This window comes from Diadema setosum, chromosome 19 (genome assembly GCF_964275005.1).
Source record: "Diadema setosum chromosome 19, eeDiaSeto1, whole genome shotgun sequence".
Taxonomy (NCBI): domain Eukaryota; kingdom Metazoa; phylum Echinodermata; class Echinoidea; order Diadematoida; family Diadematidae; genus Diadema; species Diadema setosum.
The window spans coordinates 27633314-27658807 of NC_092703.1; the positions used below are offsets into that span (position 1 = coordinate 27633314).

Genomic DNA, 25494 nt, shown 5'->3' on the forward strand with positions numbered 1-25494 from the left:
ATGAAATGGGCGTTTGCTAACACACCTGTGGCCTCCGAAAATTACTCCTCCTTACAAAAAATAGGTGTATATAAATAGGTACTCTGTGTACAGGTATACCGGGAAATGCCCCATCGAAATGAGGTGAGCAAACTTAAAGGGACTGTACAGTACTGGTTGAGGTGTGGATTCAGGTTTACAACATTCTTTAGTGTGTAATTTTAAGAAGGATTCAACATTTATTTGATGAAAATTGTTTTTCAAATGGCTAAGATATCCAGAAAAGTGATAATAATAAAAGGCGACAGGCCATGCCTTTTATTAGGATCTCTCTTTTTTTACCTTGTTTTTGGATGTCTCAACCATTTTAAAACCGATTTTCATCAAATAAACTTTTGATACCCCTTAGAATTGCATGCTCTTTGACATCTCATAGAGTGGTTTCTGAATATCTCGCAAAACGTTAAAAGCTAAATCCTCACCTCAACCAGAACTGTACACACTCTTTAAACGGAGCGCTGGTTCGATTGGAGAGCAGAACTTGAACAAAACGATAAAGAACAACTTATTCCCAATGTGTATGGGAAAACAGCACGCACACACACACACACACACACACACTCACACCAGGTTTCCATGTCCTATTCATTAATTAGAAATCACTTACATGTAATATTAAAGAGCATACAATTCTAAAAGAAATTAAAGTTTATTTGATGAAAATCGGTTTGGAAATGGCTGAGATATCCAAAAGCAAAGTAAAACAAGGAGGTCCTAATAATCCTGATGATAGGTTGGACCCACCTTTTATTAGACTCACTTTATTTTGCTTATATCATCTCAGCCATTTCAAACCCGATTTTTATCAAATAAACATTAAAATCCTCTAAGGTATTCTCTTTCATATATTTCATATACGTGGTTTCTAATTATCTCACACAAAAAAAGTTAAAACCTGAATCCCAATCTCAACTAAAACATACCATCCCTTTAAGTAGTAGGGACCTATATACCTGCCATCAGGTATAGGCCTACGTGGGTTTAAACTCGGAAAGTTATTATTACGCGTCTTCTGAATAGCAATGTTTTATAACGAGCAATAAAATAACTGAACGCCAGAATGGGCAGTGTTTGACCATAATGGAGCATGCATCATGTGAATAACGAGGTCATTGTATACAGCTAGGCCTATACTGTGTAAGATCTACTTGTTGGTCTCCTCCTCGCACTTTGATAATAATAGTATACATCCTTGTTGATAAGGGCTATACGTTCAGCTCAGCTGCTCTTTACCATACTCATTAATCATCTATTCAACGCACAGAGCATTCGTTGCATTGCTACCGACCCCCAGCGGCGCTCTTGTTCATCACGTGACAGCAAAGTGCCCTCGAGATGAAAGGTGAGGAGAAACCTTACTCCAAGCTCAAAGTCGAACCTATGCACAGAGTACAAAGCGACAAGGACAATGAAGGTTTCAATGAATGCAGACAAAATTTAAGAATATTCTGAAATAGGGCTATAGAACGATAACTTTGTCTTCGCGAAACTGGGACTTCGGTTGTAAGCACGCATGCGCATTAATTAGATGAGATGATGCCGTCATAATAATCGCCCGTATCATCAGTCTCTTGATGATAAGATGGATTTAAAAATGGAAAATTAGAATCTTTGACTGGAAACCATCAGTTTGTAATTAGTTCATAAAGAGGCAATTCTTAATGGACTAGAGGGTAGCAACGCAAAATCATCATCATCACCCCTTCATCTTATTTGCACAGGTTGTCTATGTGGTTATAATAGATATCAGTGTTTGGTAAAAATGTGTGACATTATGAACTTCAAAAACCCCTCCTCTTCTACCCCGATTTTACAGAAGAATTTCCGTGTTCCGTTCATATGACTATATTTTTCTATTATTTTTTTAAAAGAATATTCATATATATGGCGCTGTAGTTGTTTACCGTCTATCTACGTGCCAATGATTCGTAAATGTAAAACGCAGCGTCTTGTGCAGCCTTGATAGGTCCATGACCCCGAGAGTCTCTTCATCCATTTACCAGTATAGGTCTACCTATAGGCCTACCTAGTATATCTAGGTTATCTGTATGTTTTAAGTTAGATTTTAAAGACTCCGTATAAAACGTATAGCATAAGTTTGCATTCGCATAATATTGTCAAGAATAGCATGTGAGAGGTGAAATTTGTTGTGATGTGTCACAATTTGTATGACGGACAAGAATGAAATGAAATGAAATGAAATGAAATGAAATGGAACGGAATGGAAAGTTTATAACAAAGTATGTACCCTTATTTAAAAAAAAAGGAAAAAAAAAAGATAGATAAAACTATCCGTCAACACAGACAAGTGAAAATTAACAAGGAGCGACATTTCGCCTCAGGGGACAACCAATGAACAGAAAAGGGAAGTTTTAAAGCAAAATGGTAAAGTGACGTCATCAGCCTTCGAGCCCTCAATCTGGATCAGCTTTGACGTGAGGATGCCCAAAGTCTATCCGTATTTTTATTCTAAGAGCATGAGTCGTTTTGCTTTGTGTGACAAACACACGAAACCTTTTCTTCCTCGCGACCTTTGATGAATTATGTCAATCGTGTCCGTCAGAATAATGTACTGTTGGATGACGGGACAGTTAGTGCTATATAGTTCGAAGAAATATTATCCAAGCGCTATCATAATCGGCTTAGCTGTCATATTCTGGAGATTATCAGTTTGTTTTCAAAATGTTTTGCTTTGTTTCAGTTTAAGACCTCTAAACTTGACTTGACTTGACATAATTAATGTACTTTTGTTGACAACGTTAGCTATCGCGAAACCGGGCTTTGCGCACCTAGAAATATTGGTCACGTGACTCTAACCTTCCATTCACCTTCCTTTATGCTAACATTAATTCTTTGGCGACCATAGCAATCGCCTGGAACTGTCACAGCTTCCGAGCTGGGCCACGGCGCGGCGGCGAGGACACCTGTCCATGTACGCACGTCCTTGATACCATTGTCATGGATTTAATCTCGCGTTATCTGTTTTTCCGCTGCCACGTTGAATCCAACGTGCGCACAACGCACACGTACATAGTAAGGCGGTAACGTGATGTTGCGGACAAGGTCGTTGCACTTTCGAAGAGGGGACAACACCCCAGACTTGCCCACCGTTGTGACGAGCCCACTTTTTCCCCGGTTCCAACTTATGCCAAGAACTTCCCCATCCTGTGGAAATGGGGCCATCGGAAAGAGGAGATTTACACACAGTCGGCCGAAAACATGGCATCGCAATCATGATCTATGATGATTGCCCTTTTTAGCTCTGTAAAGATTGTTAACTGAGTAATAATTATGTGTCAGTGATTAGACGTTTGGAGGCTACATTAAGCTGGCCTTTTTTCTCTCTTTTTTGAGGGGGGGGGGGTTAAGTCTTGAAAGGTCGATTTTCATCAAACGACAATCAATCCTTGTGATAACAAACATTGTGATCACATAATGAATGTTGGGGTTTGACCCTGGACAGAGTGCGAAAAAAAACTAGGTGATAGCAAACAAAGGAGTGCACTTGTTTTGTTTTGCTTTTTTCCTCATTGAAATATTGGCTCCTGAGGGCAATATACTATGCTGATGGGTTGTACACTTGTTCATTAACGTCATTTCCCAGTTCTATATTTCGCAATCTGTGTTATTATTCTATTTAGCTGTATAAGCTATACCTATTTCAAGCATATCTGTTGCTAAGGGTTCATAGACATAATACGTTTACAAGCTGTAACCAAATTGGCATGATACCACTGATTATCTTAGAACTGCGTGCTTTGATCACCTCTTTCGTCTTGTACCCTCTACATTTCAGGCTCTTCGGTTGCCACCTCTGTGCTCGTACAATCCATTCTCCTAACACGCAGGGAGGTGGGATATAGAAGGCTTTCTACCTACTCCGTGATTATACAGTGGCGGATCCAGAGGGGGGCGCAACCGGCGTACGCCCCCCCCCCCCTTTATTTTTCGTTAAAAACAAAAGAAGTAGAAAGAAAAAATGAAATGAAACCCGGAAGTGGCACCAGAAAATATTAGTCCCCCCCCCCCCTTTACAGAATATTCCTGGATCCACCCCTGTTATATATATACCAGGATGAACGGGGGAAGGAAACAGGTCTCCCTCTATCACCTCCTTGATGCTACCAGGGGGTGGGATATATATTGGTCTCTCTTTCTCCTCCAGTGATCCTACCAAGGGGAGGGAGAGAGGTCTCCCACCCACCACCCACCTCCGAGTTCATTATGATCATGATGATCAGGGAGGACAAGCACGATGTATATGAAATGAAGATCTCTGTGAAGTGATTATCCCCAAAGTTCAGGTCATGCAGGCTGAGGCGAATTAAGCCTATATGCATACATCCCGTCATCATCTCATTGTCTCAAAAGCAGGGCGTTTTGTCTGCGCGTAAACCCACTGAAATATTTTACAGAGCACGGCGATCTTATAACTCCCACCGTTCTTCACACTGCAGCATTGGTTGAGTGAGGATAGTCAGTTGATACACCTATTATTTACGTCATAGGGCTTTAGGAAGAGATACGTTACATTCTCCTATCTCTTTTTCTTTTTCCTCCACCCCTTTCACGCTTTTCTCACATCTAATTTCCGCATTTCGTTGGAGAAAACCAGGTTTACTGCATGGGGATGAAATCTTATCTGATACGATTACGATACTGCGCGCTATCATATGGGGGAGACACAGCTTTTTACAGCAACTAACACTAGTGATTACATACATGGCAAAACAAATCATGCACAGAAAAAAACTTGAGCAATTTGTGTGTAGTGCGATTATTTTATTATCTGTGATTTTCATGTGTGCCCCCCCCCCCATTAAAGATTATCAAAGTGAGTTAAAGAGTAAAGTCGACAAAAATAGAGTTGTAAATGTGTCATTAAACTGGACAAATATAAGATGAGGAATGATTGCGAAACGCAGTCAAAGCACATCTCGTCACAGCTCATTTAAGGCTTTGTGCATATAGTTATATGGTGTCTTTCTCTTATTTTTTTTCCCAAAAAGCGGACAACTACGATACTACCTCCTCCATCAAATATTAAATAATAATAATTATAATAATAACAAGGTCTTATTAACCCAGGGTAGCCTCTTCAGTGTTGCCACTGCTCTACCAGAGGCCCCTGCCATTATTATTACCCTATAGCGTTGCCAGGTACCCATTTATACACCTGGGTCGAGAGGGACGTGGTGGGTAAAACATCTTGTCCAAGGACGCAAGCACTGGGCGGGACTCGAACTCAGGTCCTCCGATCGGGAGTCGAGAGTCTTATCCACTATTCTTATATGCCACAGCGCCTCATTGTTATACAACGCTTTATACAACGCTTTAACTCGGGATAACTCCACGTAACTGAAATCATCACAAAATGGAAAAGTTAGTGATCAGTTGCCTGCAAGCAAAAGAGAAAAAAATTCAGGCTATGACCTCCTCGCCTTATGTAATTTGCATGATTATACAAAGGAACTGTAAAACATTGTTCCGCGCATATAGAATTACATAACTTCCTATTTGGGTGTGTGTGTGTGTGTGTGTGTGTGTGTATGTGTGTGTGTTTGTGTCTGCTTTTAAAGGAAATGTGAGCTATAAGCATATCTGTATTCTTAAAACTATTCTGATGTGTTCTATGCTAATATATCTATACAGTAACTGGACCAAAATATAATATCGAGAGTAAATTCCCCTTTAATGGATATTTCACTGTCCTGTTGTTTGCGTTTATCGAATGTGGCATGGAGCCAAGATTACCTATGCGAATATCTAATAACTATCCGATCTCATTTCCAGCTATGTTCATACAATAAGCATGACATGACATAAACTGAGGGCCTAACCCATTCATCATAAAGATAATCAACATCTGTATAGTAATCCTCCTCATAATCCCATCACAGTCCTACTGAGTATTTACCAGTGGGGAGATGACAAATGGTGTTGACGTCAAGAGAAAATGCGTGTCGAATCAGGGAGGTGGGAACCACCTCCCTAGTCGAATGTCGGATTAATCTGGACCCCCTGCAACGTAAGGTGCAAGCTGGGTGCATTGTTCCTTTCCATTGGTATACCAGGGAGGTGGGAAGAAAACGTCTCTTCCCACCTCCCTGGGTATACCTTCAGATCGCCTTCGAGTTTATTTTCTATTTTCTTCTCTCTCCTTTTCTTCCTGTTTGAGTAAATAATGTAAAGGGTAAACTCGGTGGGAATGGTGATATTCCTCAATCATGAAGTCGCTGAGTTCACTTTCCGAGATACCAGAACGTTATCATTAAGAAGAAAAGCCTTGTAACGTACAATAGGAGTGTCTATAGGCACAATTGTACTTTACAAAACTTTTATATCATAATTATCATGTTCATATATGCTATAGTGTGTATGTAAGATAGAAACATAGTTGAAAATAATTATGTGTGCGTGCGTGTCATCACAGACATACTGGCTAATGGAAAATGAATGAGCAAACACTTTTGTCAGACTGATTACTTGAGGAAAAACAGAAGCTGTTAGAAAAGAAAAATCAGGCAGCTAAAAGTCAAACTACAATTCCATCACACTGGACTGTTGTGACTTCATACTTCTATACGAGTCATGCCAATCATATGATATTATACTTCGTCCTCTTTAGCTCCGTAAACAATTTGTGAACAATATCGAAGAAGTGAAACGGATAACCATTTGCCTCTGAACACAAGATATAGAATTTCGCTGCTCTCGCATCATGAAACCGCCTTCCTCTGGAGAAATTGGTTATGGTGGACAATATGTTTTGAGCGAATTTCCTTCTTGACCAAGCATATAAGAGATGATTCATAACTTCACCGGATAGATTCACGTGGATAACGCTACAAACAACATAATGACAAAGAATTTATTCTATCTTCCAAACACAGAATCAAATGCATGAGAGCACAGCCAGAAGCAACTTAACATGTGACTAATGACCTCACAACAGATGAAAATTATCTGTGTAAAAAGTTTGGAGGCTGAAAAGAAACCATTAAAAACAACTAACAAACAAACAAATGCCCATGTGATAGTCTTCAAGAGTGCGTGTCATTTGATGTGTGTATCACATTATGTATGTGTTTGTGTGTGTGTTGTGTCTGTGTCCGTGTGCGTGCGTGTGTGTGTGTGTGTGTGTGTGTGTGTGTGTAATATTTGTTTAGGTTGAAGGAAATAAAAAAAAATCAATCACATTGAATACATGTGATAAATGGTCGATTACGACTCCATTCATTTTATGGTATAAACCAAATTCCAAAACACTTGTACATCCATACGTTATTTTACGACCTGAACTTTAACCAAAACAAGAGAACATAAACACGATTTTGATTTCGGCTACCGTCTACTGGAGATCACACCAGAAATATAATATTGAAAGTAAGACAAGGAATCAAACAGTACTGTCAACGGGCACCTTTAAAAATATATATATAGAACTCCCCGTGCCTGACGTAGGAAAGGATCAACCGTTTCGATCTTTGGTGGACTAACCGTACACACAAATGGCCCGAATTCACGAAGGTGGTACAAATGAAACCATGGTTTAAACCATGGACAAAAACCATGGAGCGCCAAGTGTCGCATGGATTATTTCATTACGAAATCAGTAATTTCGTCAATGAAATGTTTATTTTGTACGAAATGACAACATTTTGTAATTAAATGAACATTTCGTTCACGAAATGATAATTTCGTTAACGAAAGGGTCATTTTGTCGACGAAATGACCAATTTCGTAACGAAATATTCCGTGCGACACTTGGCGCTCCATGGTTTTTGTCCATGGTTTAAACCATGGTTTCATTTGTACCACCTTCGTGAATTCGGGCCAAAACGTCTAAAATCATTGCGTTTCACCTCCCCCCTTCCCCCAAACCGATGTGTTGTGCGTCTTGTGAAAGCTGGAGGGTTTCTTTTTTTGAAATTTCAACACGTTTTTTTTTTTTTTAACCTTCTAAGTTTTAGTGTAATAAAAGAAATGGTATATGCTAAACATGCATACTCAATTTGTTTGGAGGGGGTCTATACGCTATTAACAAAAAAGAAGAAGTTTGCATTACTTGGGATTTTATTCCGAAGATCAATTATAATCGTGAGGTGTGTGTAACGATGACAGCGACAAATGCCCAGATCTTATTTTCTTCAAGGACTTAGGGTTAGGGTTGTGATACAGGATTTTAGCACGGAGCTTCAAACGCAAGCTCCTTGGTTTTAGGTTCAGTTTGACATGAGGAGTGGGATTACAATTGAGTTATGTTTGTGAGTAGAATTAACGTTTGGCTTAGAGTGCAGCCGTCGCAAGAGCAAATGTCACGGAACCGAGTGTAACAGTGATCATGTATACTGTTTTTTCATTTATTCTTGGCCGGTGTGGGTCGTTGCTAACTATGTTTTTACATGGAATGCGTTTTAATACGGTACGTGTCTCTCCTACTGGTTATCTTTATCGTCTGATATATACTCGTGCTGTTCCTGGCTCCTATATCCACGGGTTATCGGGATGTCATTGTTTTCTCCGTTGAGTCAAATAACGTGCTGTACTTTGAACATGCAGGAGAGGACTGATAGAGAGCCGAGTATTATGTCTTACAGAAATTTTAAACAAACATATAAAGATGGGGGAGGAGATGTTTCACAATGAACTCTCAAAGTAAAGAGCACGCTGTGCATCTGCAACCTTCAAAATCTGACCAAGAAAAAAGAAGGTATGCGAATTAAACTTCTTTCTTGGCAAAGTACGTACAATACATTTTCCCTTGGGAGCATGCTGCGCAGAAAATGAGTGGATCATGACTGGATAACATCGCTGATTAGCCGCCTGAATGTTAACGTAATGAGTACGACGAACCGAGAATGCATGAAAAATGAGCTGAAAAAAGTAAAATTATAAAGAATCGGACTGGAGCACCAACTGAGATAGGAAAGAATTTCTCATTTCGCACGCCCGTGACCTTCACCCGTGCCGCTACGTGTGCCAGCGGGCAACCGGCAAAGAGTCCCGGAGGGCCCCTGCCTGGGTCGCCGGTGAATCGACCGAGCGACCATCATGCCAGGCAGTCGACAATGGTTTGGATGTTCTCCCTGTTAAGATATTTTCCTTTTTTTATTTGTTTTCATTCGTTTTGACATTTTCAGCTCACAAAAAGTACTCGTAACTTTGCCATTTTTAAAGTTCATCAAGGCCAACATTAATCATTGTACTATCCTCCTCCTTCTTTTCAAATAAGATCGTACAATGGGGGAACGACTCAGTCTGCATAACATTCAACTTTTTTTTAGTCTAGTTTAGTCATTGTCATATTTTTTAAAGATAAACAATGCAATGTGGCAATGTCGTGGGTATCCTAATACTGACACCAAATCTGCTTAGGTAATTTTGATAAAATGGCATTGATACTCGATTTCCGTCCCCTCAGCTGATTTCCGAAAACACTGTCTTTGGCCTGTATAGGAGGAAAAGGGGAATCAGTTTCCTTTAAAAAAAAAAGAAAAAAAAAGTGAAGATACATGACAATTAGTGTGCTGACCTCTGAGTTCCCTTTCTCTTTCCAGCCTTGTAATGCGCAAGATCGCAAACACGGACATGTTTTACCTAGTTCACTCGACCTCAATACAACAGCCGAAGTGTCTGTTATCCGGTAGTTCAGAGTTAGTGCAGTTCGTTCATACTTCCATACACTCATGATTACCATACGAATGTAGGAGAAAGCTGAGACAATGGCGAGACAATACCGGGACAATAGGGGGACAATGATGGCTCAATGGTGTGACAATAAAGGACAATAACGGGACAATGTCGAGACATTAATACAGAGACATCGGCGAGGAAATACCGGGACAATGGCCATACAATATCGGGACAATGGCGAGACAGTCGGGACAATAGCGGGACAATGTTGGGTCAATGGTGTGACATTGAAGGACAATATCGGGAAAACGGTGAGACAATCCTGGGACAATGGCGAGACAATATCGGGACAAAAGCGAGACAACTTCGGGACAATGGCGTGACAATTTCGGGACAATGACCAGACAATACCGGGACAGTGGCGGGACAGTAGGGGGACACACCTCTACACCTGTACACCGTTGTTGATGGGGGCGTGTGTCTCATCGTGGAGCTATAGGCTACAGTACATTGATAGCTCCATGGCTTCGCATTGTTTCAAGTCACCACGCTGGTATATTCCGAGCACGTATGGCGTCCTTACAGAACCTTGGGCTTCGTCTTTGCTGTGTGCAGTTAGTATTTAGACAAGGAGGTATATCACATAACTCCTCTGAATGTCATCGGTCTATATACTGCAAGGAGGTTGATGACTCCTTGGTCTCGATATTATGATGAGTTGAATATGGGACGAACTTTGACAAGAACCGTCAAAACCATGAAGCATTTACATAAGATACACTTTGCCTATATGAGGGCGTTTATTTTTGTCCATGATCAGCTAATCATGGAGCTACATGTGCTATTAAAGCATGATGTTCATCTCGACCATCAAAATAATGGGTTTTAATCTGGCAATCTGGAAGTAGCGGTCACTATTTATGACTATGCAAGACCTTCAAGTATATAGAGCAGATCCGGACTCTACACCACTGCGCTTTCGGTCAATGAGAATGATGTCATTATAACAATCAACGTAATCTGCCGTTATCATTGCTCATAATCTCTACATGTTAGATGGCCATGCCGCAGTGTACGTCAAACTGCGATAGGAACAAGTTGCAATGAGTGTTATCAACATCGGGATTCAAAGTTTGAACGGTTCTTCCCTCGTCTTGTCTCGCTGAGCAGGGAAAACCCAGGGAGGTGGGAAGAGACCACCTCCCTGGAAAACCCATCAACCACAGCACCATAGAACGGGTGCACGTCGCGAGTTCGACACCCACGGATCACACAGCTCACGAGTTATACTCAGCCCATGAGTCATACAGCCCAGGAGTCATACAGCCCATGAGTCATACATCCCATGAGTTAAATGTACACTGGATTCTACTACAGTATAGATAGCTCAATGGACATACAGCTCACAAGTCATACAGCCCATGAGTTCGCACTAAACAAGGCTAACGAGACCGGCACAGCGTGCTGTTATGTCGAACTCGTGGGTTGTTTTTACCTAATGTCGAACCCTTGGGTCTTATTTGCCTAGTGTTGAACTCATGGGCCGTATGACTCGTGGGTGCCGGTTTCGTGGAATCTACCCCCCCCCCCCCCCCTCCGAACAGTGCGATATACAAACTAGCTAGGCTTGACTGCAGACGGGCGCTCATTGCTGTCTGCTGTCTGCATGTATTCGTCTGGAGTGATGTATGGGGAACAAGTTGAGCTGTCAATCATACGTCAAATTCTAATCGCTAAATTCTTCTGCAGTATATAGGGCCTACAGAACACCAGCTGAAAACGTTTGTACTTTGTCAGATCGATTTAGAGCGAAAACGCCCTTTATTCAACCTCAGTTGAATGTCATGAAAACCAGATGGGCGGATATTTTTTTCAGGACTTTTGCTCTGTTAGAACGTATAGTACCTTGTCATTGGCGAGTTGTCTCCACGGTCGCACACGAGACAGACGGTCATCTCCTAATTTCTCTGACATTCGGACAAAAAGGCGCGGAAATCCGTGAGGCGTGATAACGCGGAATCCAACAATGTGAACGAACAAATTCATGAATGCCCGGAAATGCAATGACGGGTGGGAAGGGAGAGTTCGAGAGATAGTTTCCGGTAATAGAGCAAAAGTGTCATCCCATAGATCCTAGTTGGTCTCATTTCCAAGCATGGGGGAAACCAGGGAGGTAACACACTGTCTAATGTATTGACACTTCTAAGACAATCTTAGTCACAGTTTCAGTTACTATATCTATTATTATGTGAAGGTTTATTATTTTACGATATTTTACAGAGAGAAGGGGAGATGAAGTATACCTCGATCTATAAGTGATAACGCCTCCAACAAGATATCAAAATTGGGCACTTAATTTCAAATTGGAGGTTCCCAATTCAAAAAAGATAAAAAAGTTACATGAAAATAATAATAAACACAAAACAACAACAACAACAGGGTTGTTCGACCACCTTTCACCTCCGTGGTCCGACAAATCATCGAGTTTTGATAGTATGTGTGGATTTTTTTTCCCCAATCGCAAACTTTTTCGTATGCACTGATAGAGAGAGAGAGAAAAAAAAAAAAAAAACAGAGTCGGATCCAGGATCCGCTGAAGAGGGGAAGGGGGGGGGGGGGGGAGGTGAGAGGCGTAAATCTGGATAGTATACATGCTGATAATCAATAAACAAAATTTACCTCATATCTACCAGACACTGCATGTAGTGTATTGAAAAACCATTTTAGGCCTACATGCTGCAGCAGAGAGAGTGGTAGTATACACATGGACCTACATAGGTCCATAGTACTATTGTAGGAGAGGGGCGGGGGGGGTCTCTTGGTCTGCCTGACGGCTTTACTCCATACAATCGTCATTCATTCAAACTTTTAATATAAAGAACAAGTTAAAGTGGTTTTCTCGAGGTAGCCTATAACTCAGCAGCTAAGGCTTAGTCTAGAATATTTTGGTCTTTGAGGCCGTCTGGCGGAGCCCTATCCTCATGTCCCATTACTATAAAAGTCTGGCTACGGTAATTCATTTGCCCTTTTTGCAATAAAGTACTGTATAGGCCTACACGGTTCAATGAGTTTAACGAAGTTGCTGTTTTTCAACTAGACTAATATGGCCCTGTTCTGGAGTACCAGTATTTTAGGTTTCACGGGGTATTTCTTGGGCTATCCATCGCCCGATAATATACCACCGATTTTCAGCAATTCTACTAAAGAAGACGATTTTCAAACCATAAAGGCTAGCCTATTTTTTTTTTTTTTTGGGGGGGGGTGGGCTTGTCACTGCCCTTTCATCACACTCATCATGAATGACCAGCAAGACTTTCATTTCCTATAGAAATTTCAAGGGCCACATTTAATGTTAATTTGCCTTGTACGTGAGAATTTCTAACATATTCAGCTAGGGTGATCTCCATCCCCCCCCCCCCCCCCCCCCGACCTGGCTCCCGGATGGGACCCCATCATCTTACTCGAACACCGTCACGTATCATCCACAAGTTTACCCGCCTGCCTTATCAATCGCTAATTATATACTCGAACATGACTGCTCACGCTGAACCGGCGCTGACAGGCCATTGCAATGACATGCTCTGAATCAACGGTTTGGCACGCGTACGATAAAGCATGAGTGGATTGTTAGCTACAAGGATGTAATTATGTTTGAATGTTTGTATGGTTTTTTCGGCGTCAGATTGTATGTCTGTATGTTTGCAAAATAGCTCAAAAGTTATGAACGGATTTGGATGAGATTTTCAGGAAAAGTGTAAAGTGAAACAAGGAACAGATTATTAAATTCTGTGTGATCCGGATAACCGCATTGATCCATGATTCTTTTTCAAAACTTGTTTAGAATTATTATTATTATTGTTATCATTATTATTATTATTCTTATCATTATTGTTATTATTATTATCATTATTATTGTCATTATCATTATTACTATTATCATTGTTATTATTATTATTATTATTATTATTATTATTATTATTATCATTATTATTATTATTATCATTATCATCATCATCATTATTATTATCATTACTATCATTATTATTACTACTACTACTAGTTCTTTAAGTGTAAAGTGACAATATGGGGGGAAATGAGCTGCTTGGCGGTGTTTGCGGCTCCTTGGTCGCTATAGTGATCATTCCGCGAAGAACGAAGGTTTCCCTGGGGTGTGGGGTGACCAAACCGTTTGAACACGTAGTCCTACACGTAACACACTGCGATGGGTACGATCTGTATCTTTCCAACATTGCTTTGATACCTGCTTATAATTTATACGTCTATGTATCTCATGAGATTCCACCCTCCTTCCCCTCCCATCATCCCTCCCATCTCTCTCGCTCTCTCTCTCTTCTACATAGTTATTGCTAGAAATTTCTAATTATTTCTAGTAATTCTAGCTGTTAGTGCTGTTTGTGCATAAGTATTAGTACTAGACGTATATGCTATATTCCACGTCCCGAGCTAAAGTTATATCATATTCATATTCATATTCATAATTCATTCCTTCATTCCTTCATTCATTCATTCGTCATTCGTTTGTTAGTTCATTCGCTCATTCCATTAATTCCATTCAGTCATTCATTCATTCAGTCATTCATTCATTCATTCATTCATTCATTCATTCATTCGTTTGTTCATTCATTCACTTATTTTCACATTACCATCACAAACATGATTTTTTTTTTTTTATAACAGAAATTGAGTGTATAGGGGTAAACGGAAGAGTGACAAGTTATAATGGAAGAAGTATCTAACAAACATGCTATTGGAAAATGGGAGGTAATGAGTTATTCGTGAAAACTGCAGGCATGATTCATGTACGTATTTTACTTCAGGAGCTGCTGACGTATTGTGAAAGACACTCATTGTAACCATGCTGAACAATATTTTCATCAAATATTATGATTGAGTTCATATCCGAGACAAAGGCAGTTCCATGCAGAAACTGATTGTCCGTTGGGAACTTAGCTATGCACCAACCTGAACGCGTCACTATACCGTGTGCATCCAAGAATAGTTCAGGCTCACTCTTGGAGGGGTGGACTCCAGTCTAGATTTTAGAATACCGGAAGCGGAAGGTAGCAATCGCAAGTACAATCGATTGTCGTTTGAAAGGGTGAAACGGTTACAGGAAGAAAGTCTATCCAACAATGGACTAATACACTCATGTATACTCATTACAATTGTATATGACAATGTGTGTGTGTGCGTGTGTGTGTGTGCGAGTGCGTGTGTATGTGTATGTGTATGGACTGAAAACGACACATGCACAAACACATGGATAATTATATTTATATGATTGTACAAGGAAGACGACTAAAGCGAGCTGTGTGTGTATAGTGCGTGATGTGTCAATTTCTTTTTTCAGTAGATTTAGTTCGATCTTTCTTCATGTTTTTCTGCTACGCTACTCATTTACTGAAACATGTTTACATTACAGTGTCCCTGAAGGCGACAGTTCTAGTGACAGTTTACTACCATACATATACATGGCTGGTCATGCGTTGGCTTGCACGAGCTCAGTGCTGTCTGTAATGTTTGTTTGTCGGATGACTGACGCTTGGAACTGTTTGTTGGGGTTAAATAAGTGGAGGCTGAATTTAATCATCCCATGTATCGCCCATCAAATGGCTCTTCACCAGTTCGCATGATCATGTTTAAAGATTTTGATTCACAGCGAGTGTCTGAACGGGTGATTCGCATGGGCATATAATACGGCCTTTATCTTTCATGTTGTCCATCCGATAACACTTCTCCTGGCAGACACGACTATTCCATCACGCATGTTCTCCATCCCTCGCTAAGCATTAAGGGCGTATGAGGCCCCCACAGGGGGAAAATCCTCGGAGCCATCCGTGGCGTCAACATATGAGTTTAACTCCCTCGTAGCCACCAAAACGGCACTCGACCTTCACACTGGAGTCAAAGATCGGAAGGGGACTAGAAGGTGTTCAGAGGACATAATTCTCAAATCGCAAATTGATATCAGTTAAATATGTATGATGCCACCTACTGTACGTGATCACAGGATAATTCCAAATCAATACTTGATATTTTCACTTTATTGATGCTGTGTTCATACTAATGTAAGCCTGAACGTTCATACTCACGAGATTATTATTATCATCATTTTGTAGACCTTACCCCCCCCCCCCCCAAAAAAAAATGCCTGCTTTCCTGTTTTAGCTCTCGTAACGTGGTGTCTGGACCTTTGCTTATTCATGGGCTGGTGGTCTTGCGGCATGCTGGTTCGACTTCTACCGGGGACATTAGACTGTGCAAAACGGATCTACCCGCGGCTTTCGATGTTTGAGGAACAGACTTCATACACCAGCCATGTTCCAATTATGAAAAAAAGTGATTTATCCCTTTAAGTAAACCCGCCAGAACATAATGACACCCATCAGCAGAATTTGGACTCTCGATGCGCCCCGATCCAGGGAGTTCCAGGGTCAAGTTATACACTTGTATATCAAATACAGTATTGGAGGCCTACGTTCAAACGTACGCGCAGTGATGCCACACTTGGTCCGTCTGAAGACCTGTCGCGGATTGAATTCCCCAATTAATCGATATGTATTGTTGTCTTGCTTTTGTACTACGCACAGAGATTTCGCTTTAGCAGTCTTTAGACTAAATTCCTCGATGAGCCACATAGCAGAACCGGAGATAATCCACAGCCACTACAGCGGGGCACTGCCCCAAACACACACGTTAAACGCATGAAAGTTCACAGACAGGGCAGAACTTTTTCGAACAAGTGTTTCAAAATAGGTCACACATTCAACAGAGTATTGTGTATCTATGGACAATGGATATTATAACGACATACGGAATTAAATACGCACAACACACAACGAGGGGGAAAATGGCAAAATAAATCTCTGTCAGTCATGTCAGTTGCGTCGGTCATAAAGTTCAGTAGCAAATCTACAAACTAAGTGATTTATAGAAAGTGCTGTACGAGCAAATGCCCAAATGACATCACTATTACTTAATTGCATAATCACGAACACAGACACAATGTGGTTGGAGGAAATATACCTGCCAATTTTGTTTGTCTTATTGTCACGCACATTTCACCTAACGAAGCCAAATAAGGGCTTCAGGAAAACCTATAAATCCGCACTACATCCACGGGATAGTATTGTTTTCTTGCAGGAAAACAAAAGTGAAAGTGCAAAATTGTTATGAGTTTTCATCGCTGTCACGAATCCGTTTCATTTCATGACGGTGTTTTTACACTTATCGGAAAGTACAATAATTGCAGCTCTGGTATTATAGCAGCAGCAGCCCAAAATCGACCATTCAGTTGTATGTCACACAGTAGAAGTAAATATAAATAGTAGTAGAACTATAAGTAAGTTTTGCAACTGAGGTGGTTGTAACTGTATTTATAACGTGGTCCTCGTCCTAGATAGCATTAGAAATTTATTGATGGTAGAACTCTTCACTCTGTATTTACCGAACATTTTCAAACCGTATAACATCGTGAGATGCTATCATGCATTCGGCATTCTCTTCCCACGCTCCCCTCCCCCTCTCCCCCCTCCTCCCCTCATCTCCCCCCCCCCCCCACGTACACACCCTGTTCATACGATATTGCTGATGGGCCGCCGGTAGCAAATTGTTCCATTTACTGTTTCGCCATTGTTTGCCGTTTGATTAAGCTCTTGTGAATGCATTGCCTATCTGTCGGAGATTATGAATGCCCTTGTGGAATCATGCACATTACTGTTATAAAAACTGTCTCCTTTAATATGAAGAATACGACAGAGACATTATTCAATCAATCCCAGAAACCACATCAGTATACATTTATTTTTGATCTAATTTCATTATAATTCTCCTAATTTGAATGTGAATTTAATCATACTTTAAACTATCTATTGTCAGTGTTCATAATGGTAGTTTAGTTATCTTGAACTTGAGCGTTGCTCTTCATAGAGTTAGGCATATGTATTGTTTGTTTTCACTGCAGAATTTGAAAGGGGGGATTTTGTTTGGCACGTTTTAACCTATTCTGAAGTTACACTGTATTTCAAAGTCTATGATATTTTTTTTTTTAATTCATCACATTTTGTGCAGATTTAATGACTTTCATCAGTTGAACCTATACTTTTAATTTCACTGGATATTCTACACTGTATATATAGAAAATCCAGTGAAATTGATAGTTACCGATTTCACACTGAATAGAAATATTTCTGTAGCATAATAATGTCCTATAGGTCTTCGTGGGTGAAGTGGTACAGGTGAGTCACTCGGATGAATGTTCCACACGCGAGATCGCGACACCTAAATCTCAAGGCCTGAGTGTTTGCTGGTACGTGCTCGTGCACGAAGAAGTCCAGCTCTTTTTTGAAGCTGATTCTCTCGCACGATTGAGCACGTCCTTATCGAGTCTTTGTTATGCTGTCATTGTTTTTCCTCATCTTGCTCTCTTTCAAACTCGTTGCCAGTCGTCAACACGAAATTTCAAGTTATTTTGGTAATCATTTCATCACACAAGAAAGAAGAAATCGTACAATCGTACTCTGATATTACATATTTTATCATGGATAGATTCTGAAAACAGCATGCTTGTGCATATTTATGGAGTTGCACTCTAAATCAGTACCATGCTATGTGAAAATCGTCATGTCAAGAAAAAGTACGGATTCTGCTTGAAAAATAAAGGGTGTTTGAGACTAAAGAGAGAACGTGATGGCAAAAATCATTACTGTCATCGTCATCGAAATGAACATCATTGCAAGCATCGTCCACTTGGAACCTGTAGGATGATACACGATCCTAGGAGAAATTAATCGCGAACAAAATACATACCGTTCTCTTAGGACCTTCTGTGTCACATTTTAAAGCTGGTAATATGCATGTCGATGACAACACTCAACATATTGCTGCACATGGGTCATTGTTAGCCCGTCCCTTTGTCATCAGATGGTTCTACAGATATAGATACTTAGTAATGTGTTTTTCGCTATCAAGACTTAACTGGTCAATGGTCGAACTCCTACGTCCAGGCCTACAAAGAGAGATATAAATGCGTCAAACGATCTTAACGAAGGTGCGTTAGATGTGGGATGAAAACTTACATGTTTTGAAGGCATCAGCTCCATCAAGTTTTAGCATGACCACGTACAGAACGCCGAATGAGTTAATGATCCCAAAGACGACCCCGTTGGTCCAGCACGAAGCCAGGCACACCACCCATCCCCAGCCACCCTCGGGGACAGCCGTGGGCACGCTCCGTCTCGTCATGTCGCTGTTCTGTGGGCCGAATTTCTCTGAGGAAAACCGCCTCTATACACGGCACAAGATTTATTCTCTCGAGAAATGCTGAACGATTACAGCAAAAGTATGGATGGTTCCCTTCCAATAATTGTTCAGTTATTATCTGCCGTTTCCAAGGTTATTCGCGAGCGGTATAACAAGGGAATCAAAAGAGCAGCTCCAGTCGCTCATGAAGTCATGATGATCGTGCTCGTAAGTGTGGTGATATTAATCCAACTCCAAGCGAGGAGCATAACATTTTATGTTAAACGAACGGTGACTGTCTATCACCCCACTCTGGTCTGTCTCCCGTCAGCTGCACTTTCACGAGAGGAAAGTTTCAAATCCGTTTGGAAGATGGCAATGTAACGAGTATTGAAGAAGGCTCTGGGTCAGGGCACGGTTTACATGACATGAATTTCCTTTCACATGCTCGCTACCATAGAGGAGAACCGATTAGTTCATGTCAGTCCTATTCATACCGGAGTCTACCAGTCATCTATTGTCTGCTTATCAGTCCGACACGTACGGCTAACGATCTCTGCACTGGTCAAAGTACGCAAGAAAACGAACTCAAATTTTTACACTGTCGTTCTGCCTGTGAGACCGATTCTGACCGGACCTGTCCTATCGCGATTGTCATCTCGTTTCAACATACACGAGACTGTTAAAATGCTGTTAAGTAAACACCCTATTCCCTGTCACCGCTGGTAAGGCATAGGGGAGGGAGTTGAGAGGTGCTACCCGACCAGTCTCCGTGTATGAGAAGGCGATGGAAGACTACCAGACCTTGTGTTTACATTGCCGGGTCGGCACACAGCTGATCCGATCAGCTGGCCATCATGATGCAATAGTGTAACTGCGCGCGCGCGGCTGTAGTGACGTTTTTGGCTCATGAATTATTCATGACATAATGGGTTCGAAGTACAGTCACTGTGTGTACTTACGGCATTCTTCGCGTATCTTTCATCGTGTCGACAGCCAGTTGAACAATGATGTTGTTTCTTATGTCCACCAGTTAATTTCTTTTTCATGTTTGCTGAAAGATAATTGACCTATATCTTAATTTCATAGTACGCTCGTGTACAACGATGAAGTGGAAAAGAAAAGTACAGAAACTCTGTTGAAGAAAGCAGTAACCAACCACGTGAAACGAACAATGCTTCTCTAAAGCCTGCGGCCACCCCCATTATAAATTTATACATCAAAATTCCACTATACGTGACAGTAAGAACTGTAATTGTATAGTCCATCACAACAGGTGAAAGTCAATGTTATTCATCTACAATGGGGTCTGTGTATATTTGATGGCGTCTTTGTGTATGTGCGTGTACGTGTGATTGTAAGCAATGAAGAATCGAAAATATGGATTTATGACTCGTAGAACTGTAGTCATCAAACAAATGATTAACATTTTGAGCCGTACGTTTGATTTTTCAAAATATTAAAGCCATTGTTTACCATTTCGCAGATGAAACAAAAACCCAGCTTTAGTGCTTCAAAATAGTTCTAAAATGTGAGTTAGGAATAGAAACAACCATGCAGTGTAAAAAGTTCATCAGTGTCAACAATGTTAAGAATTGTTAAATATACAAACTGTGAACCAAATCTATAATAAAAATTTTCCTAGACTAAACGGTCTACACTTATGGTTTAGTGAAAAAATAGTGATATCTCCTTATATTTAAGGCTTTATTGAAATTTTTCTATTTGGTATAGAGATGGTTTGTGATACAACTGACCAAATCATATATGCATCAAATGAGATAACCCAAACATTTTTTTTATCTCTGCTACCAATGGTAAACAGTACCTTCAAGAAAGAAATGGAAATATTCTTTAGTGTCAGATGAGATATATCTGTGACTTAATTATTTCTTAGAATGCTGTAGGGCCGAGGGTACAGGTGATTTAAGCGTGTATAAAACAAAACAAAAAGCGACTGACATTCAGTGCACTGTTTTTATAAACTGAGTATCTTGAAAGGATGTTGTCATTCCTGTCACTCGCTTTGATTCAAAATATTTATAGTTTCTTCTTTGATGCAAGAATATAAAGTATGCAGACACTGCAACACACGTCTGCAACACACGTTGATGCCTTTATTTTCAGCAGTCGAAACTACGATAAGCACACACAGCGCAACGTGATCTCATTTGAAATGAGCTATGCAAATAAAAGATTACGCCATTGTTGTAAAAGAGTATATTCCGCCTCGCTGTTTTCGTTTCGTTTTTTTTTATCTTCTTATGACTCATTGCCTAGACGAAAGTGCTGAATTCTGTGCAAAGTCTTTAGACAATGTTAGAGAGGTTTCAAAGACTTGTTTTGAATGATTTAACGCAAATAAGTGTTTAATATGCCCTATATCCTGCATTTCAAGGTTATAAACATACGAGTAGTAGGATTTTGAATGACATTCCCTGTCTCTTTCTTTTTTCTGTATTTCTCAAATTTTTCTGTCTTTGCTCTTTTGATGATTTGAGCTTAGTCTGTAAATAGAATAGAAAATGAAATGTTGGTGTGGGGCTTTTTGACATAATCAGAAGTGTGTTGACATGGAATAGCACATCAGATAGTTTGATATGTATTTATCATTCGAAAAAGAAAGTGAGAGAGAGAGAGAAAAAAAAAGAGATTTCACCAAATTGTGGACTGGCGGAAGACCTTTTTGATTGAACCGAGTGCAGAAATTTAAATTTTGTGAATCATGAGTAAAGCAGAATGTCAAGAAAATGTTGTAAACTACACAATAAGTTTTCTAAATTCTAATGATTTGATGGATTTTATTTGTTTATGACGTGTATTTTTGTCAGCGGTTTACATAGTTATACTGTGTAGCTAATATACGTACATGTGGTAGATGATAATAATGATAATGATAATATAGTTTTAAGATCACTTGTTTTAACTCACTTGTTTAAAGCCTCAATTTGATTACTCATTACATGTATTTGATATTTGTATGTCTTTATCTCCTTCACTTTCTCTTCCTTCCGCGCCTAGAGCACTCTGCAGAGTGGATTTGGCGCTATATAAATCATATCAATTATTATTATTATTATTATTAAGATAAAGGGAAAGTTTCACCTACAATTCACGAAATTTTGATAACAGATGATGAGAAACTTTAAATGGATGGTATACTTTTGGTTGGGATGGGGATTCAGCTTTTAACTTTTGGAGAGATAACTAGAAACCACTTTATGAAATGTTAAAAAGCTAAGAGGACTTCGAAATTTTATGATGAACAGCGGTTCTGAAAGAGCTGCGATATCCAAAAACAAGGTAAAACAAAGCGATCCCAATTAAAGGTGGGCCCCACGATTCATGGTCGGTTTATTTTTGGATATCTCATCAGCCATTTCAAAACCATTTTTTCATCAAATGAAATTTGAATTCCTCTTAGAATTATATGCTCTTTCATGTTTCATAAGAGATTTCATTATCCTAAAAAAAAAAAAAAAACCAAAAAAAGTTGAAAACCTAAAGCCCCATCTCAACCGAAATTGTACCGTCCCTTATATCAATGTTTCATTATGATCATCCTCTTCCCTTCCCCGTCTCCCTATCTCCCTTTTTTTTTCTCTCTCTCTCTCTCGTCCTTTCTGTCTCTGTATTTATCTGATTGTTATCCGCGATGAGTTTTAATCCTTAATCTGTGAGTTTACTTGTTTTTGCAATTGTTGCTCCATTTATTTATATACGGCTTTGCGAAATCCCCCGATCTGTAACTTTTATTACATCGATTTGGTTTCTTGCCTAATTATTCTCTGTTGTAAGTTGCAATGAGCCAATATCTGGTCGTGACCTCCAACTGCGGTCAGCTGGTGAAATTGAGGCGCTGCTGTTGTTGATGATACATACCCACTCTCTATTCATAACTTCCTATCACTTTATTGGGTTATACCGATGAGACCGCTCTTCACTTTTGCCACATTTCTACCACAGGGCCCTGCAATTATCATTACCCTTATCAGGGAGGTGGAACTTTCTTCCACCTAGCTCCTTGCCCTAACATTGCCAGGTACCCATTTATACACCTGGATCGATGGGGACATGGTGGCTAAAAAACATCTTGTCCATGGACGTGAGCACTGGACGGGAATCGAACTCGCTAGAACCTCTAGAGGACTGGGAGGAAAAGGAAAGTAAAAGAAAGAAAAGAAAAAGGACAGATGAACTTTTGTTTGTGTTAAACCAAAAGAAATCCAGGAACCCCACGTAGAATCATGTCATTTTCGTCTCAAATCCCGGAAATTTGAATCGCTGTTCTTCCATGCAGTATCAAAAGAAGCAAATAATTAACAGAAGAATTGGATGTGTGACTTGGTTTGGACTAGGAGATAGGACTAGGAGACTAGGCTCACCAGACGTTGTCGCTGTCGAAGTTCTTGGCCAGCTCTCGCACACGCACACACACACAGCAACCGACACCCAATTATTGTTGGAGTGATTGATGTTAACATAATAACTTGACCTTAGATGTTCCACGCCGTGTCACACGTGACTCGCGCATGTTCGGAGTACGCCTTGCCCTTGTCTCTTGAGAGCCATGACGACCGATTAGTCTCGGTTCGTGTCTCGAAATGTTTCAGATTTTGATCTGGCGCTCCTGAAAGATATTATTTTTTTTTTCTAATATTGGCAAACGCTGATCCATCGTTTACCCCGTGTTTTGATAAATACATGTGAAATATACCCTATAAGTCTTCGTCTCTGGAGAACGCTCGGAGAACGTTTGAGTATAAAATCTGTTGTGACGGAGAATAATTCCACGTTGTCTGGCTGACGAGTGATTGTTTTAGACAGGCTTTTTTCACAACATAGTGTGCTTGGCCCGTAATCTGTGTATTTACCAACATAGTTCTGTTAAAAAAAAAAAAAAAAAAAAAAAAAAAAAAGAGAGAGAGATGAGACGCGACTTTGATTTGAAGATAACTATGGATAGAAGGTTGATTCTGGAGCTCAGGACCAAAGCATTAATATAATTTCTTTGTGCATTTCCAAGCACAATAAGAGCTTTCATTTCCAGCAACATCGTGAAGTACAATTCATAGCTATCCCCTGCAAATTCTAATGTTGTTCTGGAAAATTTCAAAAGTTCAATTGGTAGATGGCCTCTGACGTCATAATATTAAACACGCATGTGTCAATAAGAGGTTAAATTTTCATCGTGTTTTGGCAATGTAGATTTATAACTACGATTGTTATTCACACTATTGTTATAGCATAACAACAACTAGGGGAAAAAAAAAACCCTCAAATAATGGACAAATCACGTTTCCCCCTGCGGCTTCATCGCGGGATGATTAATGACACATGGTACGATGCAACCAACGTTTGAATCAGATGTTATCACGTGGTTTGTGTCTGGGAGACTGCGAAAGGTTCATCTTATAAAAATCATGCACATATGTCATGCTCTTTTGCTTTCCATGACGTAATGCAGCAGCAGCAGCAGAAAGAGGAGACCTGCATTTCTCCCGGTACAACATCCCGGTGTTTCTCGTTCTTCGAGCGGCGCGGTGCCAGCGCTTCTCTGCATGACTGTGTGTCGTGCGTCTTCTAATGATTGCGTTCTTCTCTCCGAGAGGGAATCAGGGAGGGTGGGGGTGGAGGTTGTGTCCGAAAGAGTGGGGATCAAAGCTGTTAGTCTGTCTAGATCTGTCTCATATCAACAAAAGTGAAATATTAGGTATTTTCTTTCCGGGTTTTTTGTTGTTGTTGTTGTTGTTGTTGTTGTTGTTGTTGTTGTTGTTGTTGTTGTTGTTCCGTTTCTGTGTTTTTCTAAGGAGTTTGGTTATTTTGATTCATTTTTGTATTCTTTAACAGAAGATGTTATGCCTGTATATTGACTAAATACCGTATCCTGCTAAACATGATTACAAAATGCTTGAGTTTTGTCTCAATGAAACCTGGGGAAAGAATCACGTATGGTTTGTTGCTGGAAGTCTTGTAGCAGAGAGAAAGTTTCTAGGGAGAAACGTTCCGATGATATTTCAAGCACTTAGGGATAAATCTCAAGCATCTAGCCCTAGCAAATTAAATAAGTAAGGAAAACTTATTAATGGCGTGCTAGTTCAAAAAGATTAAAAGTTAGTGGGATGGTTGAAGAACCTTCTATACATGCCGTCAAGGCAAGGTGACGTCAGGATGAATGTATCACAATTATCGCGGTTTAGGGGAACATTGAATTGAATTGAATTGAATTGAATTGAATTGAATTGAATTGAACTGAATTGAATTGAATTGAATTGAATTGAGTTGAATTGAACTGAATTGAAATGAACTGAATTATACTGAATTGAGATGAACTGAATTGAATTGAATTGAACTGAACTAAATTGAAATAGAGTTAAATTGTACTGAATTGAGTAGAACTGAATTTAATCAAATTGAATTGAATTGAAATTTTCCAAACCCATTTGAACACCTCGGTAAAGAGGGATATCATGGTACACATTTAGAGACGTCTTTTTTTTCCCGAGGGATTTAGCACTTCGTATTTGTCTCGAGTAACTTGACAGTAGGTCCTATACA

At 40.0% G+C, this 25494-nt stretch overlaps 1 protein-coding gene across 1 annotated transcript in view; it reads right to left on the reverse strand.

The window, feature by feature from the left end:
• Positions 1 to 19695, reverse strand: part of LOC140242520 (monocarboxylate transporter 10-like) — a 33406-nt gene extending 13711 nt beyond the window's left edge. Inside the window, exon 1 of the mRNA XM_072322256.1 lies at positions 18774 to 19695. Within this exon, the coding sequence (XP_072178357.1) occupies positions 18774 to 18939 (166 nt within the window). The 5' untranslated portion in view covers positions 18940 to 19695. The remainder of the gene's footprint in view (positions 1 to 18773) is intronic.
• Between the last annotated feature and the right edge of the window lie 5799 nt (positions 19696 to 25494).